Source organism: Anneissia japonica, unplaced genomic scaffold (assembly GCF_011630105.1).
Source record: "Anneissia japonica isolate Jap-2015-1 unplaced genomic scaffold, ASM1163010v1 scaffold4446_len648930_cov198, whole genome shotgun sequence".
Taxonomy (NCBI): domain Eukaryota; kingdom Metazoa; phylum Echinodermata; class Crinoidea; order Comatulida; family Comatulidae; genus Anneissia; species Anneissia japonica.
In genome coordinates this window covers 628,283-635,054 of record NW_022683639.1, presented here as the reverse complement: position 1 = coordinate 635,054, position 6,772 = coordinate 628,283, and the positions used below count along the sequence as shown (strand labels likewise).

The following is a 6,772-nucleotide window of genomic DNA, read 5'->3' as shown; positions in this document are numbered from 1 at the left end:
CTTCCAAAATAGGTAAGAATTCTTAAATCCTAATATTTTCACTCCAGTGGCCCAGGCACTTACATGGCACTGTCCCCTCTCAGCGCTACTACATGTTATACAAATGCAATACACAGCAATTTTTTGAATTTGGTGCAAATGATATAGTTAGTACCTTTATTGAGAGTGTTTTAATTAACCTTTTCCTTTATTTGTTGGTTTCATAGTCTTACAGTTAAAGAAAAAAATTAATTACATAAAATTGATTAATTCTGTAGTTAAAAATTAATAAGTGGTCAATTTAATATGTAGTTTATCTTATTTTTTGACAAGCAAATTTTTGGGAAAATAAAAGAATTTTGCAAAAGTGTAACTCATGCTATGTTCAGTGAGTTCGAGCTTTTGCCTCATTGTCGCCTTTTGTGATGTCCTAACCGAAAGAGAAATTTGTTTGTGCCAGTGGCCACTTGACTTTTAAACAATAACCAATTAAAATTGTGAGTGATTTGATTGTATTTTATGTTGTAATGTATTTTAATGTTTTTTAAGGTTTGTGATCCAGATCCTTTCTTGAGTTGCCCCATGTGGGATGAATAAAGATGTATTGTATTGTATTGTATACATTTTATATTTTATTATTATTTATCATGGATGATCTAGTTATTGCAACATAATGTCAAAATACATGTTGTTATCTATCTTTATTATGGATGTGACATACTTTTTGTTGGCTCATGAAAGTAAACCATGATGTCATCATTTCACCTTCAACATAATTTTTAGTTCCTATGCATGTAATGCAATAGGAACTATTGTAATCACGCTTGCTATTTCCTATGTTTTTTTTTAAGGTTTGTGATCCAGATCCTTTCTTGAGTTGCCCCATGTGGGATGAATAAAGATGTATTGTATTGTATACATTTTATATTTTATTATTATTTATCATGGATGATCTAGTTATTGCAACATAATGTCAAAATACATGTTGTTATCTATCTTTATTATGGATGTGACATACTTTTTGTTGGCTCATGAAAGTAAACCATGATGTCATCATTTCACCTTCAACATAATTTTTCTTATTTTTGTTATTGAACACTATGCCACAGTTTATTGCTTGTCTGTACTCTATTATATAGTGGCAATTTGGCGCAGCGGTTGAGGTTGGGACTTTCAATCGTAAGGTCGGGGTTTGGAGTCTCCGCTGTGCAGATTCACTTGTGTCCTTGGGTAATGCTACATTGCTTCAGTCCACCCAGCTGTATCAATGGGTACCCCAGCAAACTGCTGGGGACTAACCTGCGACGGACTAGTGTCCCGTCCAGATCCGCTCAACACTACGTAAACTGGGGATAAGCTCCAGCCCATTGAGCCCCTAGTGGCTCGGAAATGATTTAGTTTTTAGCTCTATTATTGTCCATTGACTACCATGTGCTACATTACCTAATTTTTACTTTCTTTTGACAAGGAAAAATTTCCAATTACCTGAAACAGCATTTATAAGTGAGAAAGAAAAAACAAACAAATCTCTTAGTTTCTATTGGCATGCAAAATGGTATAAATTAAGGTAAAATAAGATATACTATAATTTAATTTAATTTTTTAAAAATTCTTGGTCCTACCTTTTTTCGGCGCCTTGAGACGATTTTATTGTGGAAGGCGCACTACAAATATCCCACCATTACCATTACCATAAAATAGGTTTGGCACATTAATTTCTAGAAATTCTACTAGTTTGAACGTCAGTAGGCCTGCCAAAAAGAGGTCATTACAGAATGCGTGTGAATGTACTTAATGGTGAATATGAATTTAGAAGTTTGAAAATCATTTTAATGAAGTTTGCTTTCAAGAATTTATTCAGGCAACAACTCCTTTTTTCTGGTCAATATTTTCAAAAAATCAAAAGGTCCACTGATTAGTTTTAGATGTACACACACAGTATAATGTATTAATCACTGAGCAGCCGATCACTGCAACCAGCAGTTTGTTATGATTATAGCAACCACTCTACAACTAGCAGTTTGAATAAAAGAGCCATAGAAAAGGTGACAACGACTGACTTATAAAGCAATTGTACAAACTATACAAAATAAAAGTCCTTTGGAGCCATTATTTACAGTACTTAACAATTTTTTAAAATTTATTTATTTTATTTTATTCCTTCAGGCCAAGGATTACCAATAGCGACTGAATCACTGTCCTATTAGATAGGTGGCAATCATTTCACATGACAAACATGAACACATGATGCTTTACATAGACCAGTGTCATTGAGGCTTATGGAGTGGAGTTGTTTTGGTCGTGAGAAAAAAATTCTGTTACCATGACAGCATTAATTAGAAAGCAAGCATCTTAACCTCCAAGCTATTCAACTCCACTCCTACAAAAATTGCCTTTAAGCCCTGCAGGCTTCGTGCAATTTCAATTTTTTCAGTAAATAATGGTTCTTTAAAAAAATATTGCAAAGTACAGTTGAGGTAGTAATCTGAATGAGAACATTGTGAAAAGTGTATAGCAATAGGAATACTGTGTTATATTGGGGGAGCACTTATTATATTTGGGATGATTCAAAAGATGATGTAATTCTTGACCAATATGAATTAAGGATGACTACATGATGTCATTGTTTTAGTTAATAACAGAACTGATTTTTTTAAGACAGAAAAAAGTAGTTTTGGTTCCTGCACAATTACTGTTTTTGTCCATGGTAAGTTTTGCTCATTTATGCAACCATTTGTAATATTTATATTCAGTAGAAACCCCTATTCAAAGGACAATTTTTTGTGAAATGAAGTATATCTTTTAACACTATGGACAAATCCCCCATCCCCACCCCATTAGGGCAATGGGGACACTATTTGAAATAATTAAAAAGGACACTATTGTTGTCTTTTTTGTCCAGCTTTAAGCTGGGCACATGCTGCACCATACAGTTGTTGTATGGCTGTTGGCAGGTGAATCCATGTCCAATCTCTGTGAGCGCTTCATACATCTGCTGATAGTTAATGGCAGTCTGAGTAGATCATCATTAAAAACTTTGTGCACATTTCATTCTGTTTTTTTCTCTGTGGAATTGTGTTTGCCGACAACTGTCAGACGCAGTGTGTACCCGTCTTGTATATTTATATTTTAGGCCGACTCAGTGTGGTTATTCGTATAAACTAACCTCGAAATTTAACCCTTCACATTATGGGATTTTTTAATTTTAATGGTAGGCCTATTGTTCATACCATATCAATATAATTCATTATATTTAATCTATTCATGCTGCTGTAGTTATTACTAATAAATAAATATTAATGTAAATTAAAAATTCAATTTTAATTCAATTCAGTTCAATTAAATAGTGATTTAAAGGGTTTTAAACATTGATTATTATTATTACATATTTTAATGTATAAAAAGAAACATTAAAATAAATTTTTATTTTTTTTTTGTATGATCTTGTTTGTTTTTTCATGTTCTAGATTTTGAGATTCCCAATGTAACATGCCCTGATGATATTTCCATGAGTACATCCTCAAGTCAAGTTACAGTGACCTGGAATAACCCAACAGTCACCGACAATGTTGATACTGGTCTATCAGCTTCTTGTACTCCATCTTCTGGTTCCTTATTTGTTCTTGGTTCAAATGATGTCACTTGTGGTGCTACTGATGCTGCTGGTAGGACAGGTAGCTGTATGTTTACAGTTGATATCATTGGTAAGTCTCCAAGGCCATGTTTCTGCAGTATAATTTCTCCAATAAATTATCTGAAAATTCTCTCCAAATATTTTATCACATCATCAGGGTTGTAGCTAGAAAACTAAGAAAGGGTGATAAACATTTTAAGGATGGGTGGGTGGTAACATTGAGTAAACTAAAAATAATAAGATTGGATTTTAAGAATGGAAAAGTGGTTTAATAAGGGTGGGTTGAGAACCAAGAAATTAGCTTTAGACTGGGTGGAAAACTTCAAGGCTGGGTGGCCCCCTGCCCACCTCCGCCCACCAAAACTACATCCCTGCATCATGCAAAATTATGGACATTATTGTAATGTATTCAACATCAAAACATCTTTATATTCAATAAGCACAAAAAAAGTTTATCAGAAACTTTGGGCCCCGTTTCTGCAGCGAAAAATAACAAAATGGCTGCTTTCCGATAATTTATCGGGTAGTAATTGCTGCAGAAACACAGCCTTAGTGTTGCTTTGTTTTAAGTACATTTATCAATGGGTTGTTTTTAAATAGTATTAATTTTTATCACATTACTAAAAAAAATACTCACTTTTGAGACAAGTGATAAGAGGAGTATACAAGGAAAAAATATGCTAGGACACAGTGCGCAATCTACAAAAGATTTTTTTTTTTTAATTTTTAAGTCTCCTTTACAAAAATAGAGAGGTTAAAACTTTTGTTGGTGCAACTTCACCAATTTGTACCTGTACAACCTGAAATATAGCCCATATTATTTGCCCAGGACCAAACAACTCAATTACAAAATAAATGCTCTTTGCACAAGCTTCTAAAATTATAGTATCCTGACCCATGGATTAATACTGGCAGTCTGCATTGTAAACCTGGTCAAGATAATGAAGCAAACTCAGACAAAGACATCGTTCAACTGTCACACCCAGCATTTTTAATATTTGGATGCTAGAGAATGTTAACTTTTACATAGTTACATCCTGCAAATGACCTTAGGGTCCATAACCACAGGATAACAGGTTGTATGGATCAGTACCCCTACTCGTCTTGAAAATTGTACTGAATTCTTTAAAAGTGCACATGAGCCAATTGTGTACAATGGGCCTGCTATTGGCGTGTATTTCAATACACCTTTCGGGCCTACTATTTATACTGTAGTTTTTATCTGAGAAATCTGACACCAGCGCTGACGTTGATTGCAGGAGCGCCACAATCTACAGCCATAATATCAGTGCTGGTTCAAACAGCACGCTCGTCTAGCTATAGATTGCCTCTCTTAGACCATGGAGGAAATAATTATTCCTCCATGCTTAGACTGGTATTTAGTGAGAGGAGCCAAACTGTACTGTGTACTGTAATGAACATTTAATCACTACTTTTTTTATGATGAGTAGAATTAGTAAACATTTTTCTGATGGTGATGTAATCATAAAACACATTACCTTTTTCTGTTGATAGATTTAAAGGCAATTCAATGACATATTTTTCACTGACAATATTGATACCAACCTATTAGTTAATTATAACCCACCTTCTGGCTCTTCATTTGATGTTGGTGAAAATAATGTTACATGTTTAGCAACTGATAGTGCTAAGAATGAAGGAAGTTGTATGTTTCTTATTGAAGGTACAGTTTTGTCATGTATTGTGTTGCTTGTGATTTAATATTAACAATGTCAGTGGTAGCTACTACAAATTTGATAAATCAATGTCAATATGTTTATTATTATTATTATTATTATTATTATTATTATTATTATTATTATTATTATTATTATTATTATGTTACTAAAACCTACCTTAAAGGGAACTTAGACAATAAAGAAATTAGAGAACAATTTAAAAAAAATGACGTTGAGGGGAAAATAACATGGCGTTGAGGGGGAAAATTAAACAAAAGAAATTCCCCTTAAGTCTGATGTGCTTATTATTATTATTATTATTATTATTATTATTATTATTATTATTATGTTACTAAACCTACCTTAAGGGGTACTTAGACAATAAAGAAATTAGAGAACAATTAAAAAAAACGACATTGAGAGGAAAATAAAGTAAATGGCATTTGTTATTTTTGATTGTCAACTGTTATCAACCAGTCTAGGATTGTTTCTGTAATAAAAATGGTTTCCACCTTTGTCTAAATTCTGTACCAATATAAAATATTAAATTAGGAATTAATTGAGACACATTTCCATACCTTTTGTCTCAAGATGGTCACTATTATTTGTTTTAGCATACTGTATTTTTTCTAGATGCCATATAGTGCTAAACTGTGAGTATAATAACAATATGGTAGTGATTACATAAATATACTTTATCTTTTATGCTATAAATGTAAACGTTTTTTTTTTTTCACTACAGTGCCTGCACCTGAAGAACCAGTTGTGACCTGTATTGGTGGTGTTAGTGCACCTACATCTCCAGGCCAAGCAACAGGAACTGTATTTTGGAGTGAGCCAGCAGTAACTGATGATATTGACACTGGCTTGACAGCTACTTGTACTCCACCTTCTGGTTCATCATTTCCTGTTGGTACCAATACTGTTATGTGTACCGCAACTGACAGTGATGGCAATGTTGGTTCCTGCACAATTACTGTTTTTGTCCGTGGTAAATTTTGCTCATTTATGAAACCATTTGTAATATTTAGATAGAGTAGAACCCCTATTCAAAGGACACTTTTTCGTGAAATGAAGTATATCTTTTAACACTATGGCCAAACCCCCCCTTGCCCACCCCATTAGGGCAATGGGGACACTTTTTGAAATGATTAAATAATCTTATTTTCAACCCTTGAATAAAAAGGGACAATATTGTTGTCTTAAGCTGGGCACTTGCTGCGCCATACAAGTTGTATGGCTGTTGGCAGGTGAATCCATGTCCACTCTCTGTGAGCATTTCATTCATCAGCTGATAGTTGGTGGTAGTCTGAGTAGATCATCATTAAAAACTTTGCGCACATTTCATTCTATTTTGTTCTCTGTGGAATCGTGTTTGCCGACAACCGTCAGACGCAGTGTGTACCCGTTTTGTATATTTATATTATAGGTCCACTGAGTGTGGTTATTCGTATAAACTAATCTTCTTAATTTTAACACT

General features: G+C 33.6%; 1 protein-coding gene across 1 annotated transcript in view; it reads left to right on the top strand.

The window, feature by feature from the left end:
• The first annotated feature begins 1,754 nt into the window (after window positions 1–1,754).
• LOC117100696 (hyalin-like) overlaps window positions 1,755–6,772 on the top strand; it is a 28,809-nt gene continuing 23,791 nt past the window's right edge. Inside the window, exons 1-3 of the mRNA XM_033240485.1 lie at window positions 1,755–1,794; window positions 3,447–3,683; window positions 6,035–6,283. Of these exons, the coding sequence (XP_033096376.1) occupies window positions 1,755–1,794; window positions 3,447–3,683; window positions 6,035–6,283 (526 nt within the window). The remainder of the gene's footprint in view (window positions 1,795–3,446; window positions 3,684–6,034; window positions 6,284–6,772) is intronic.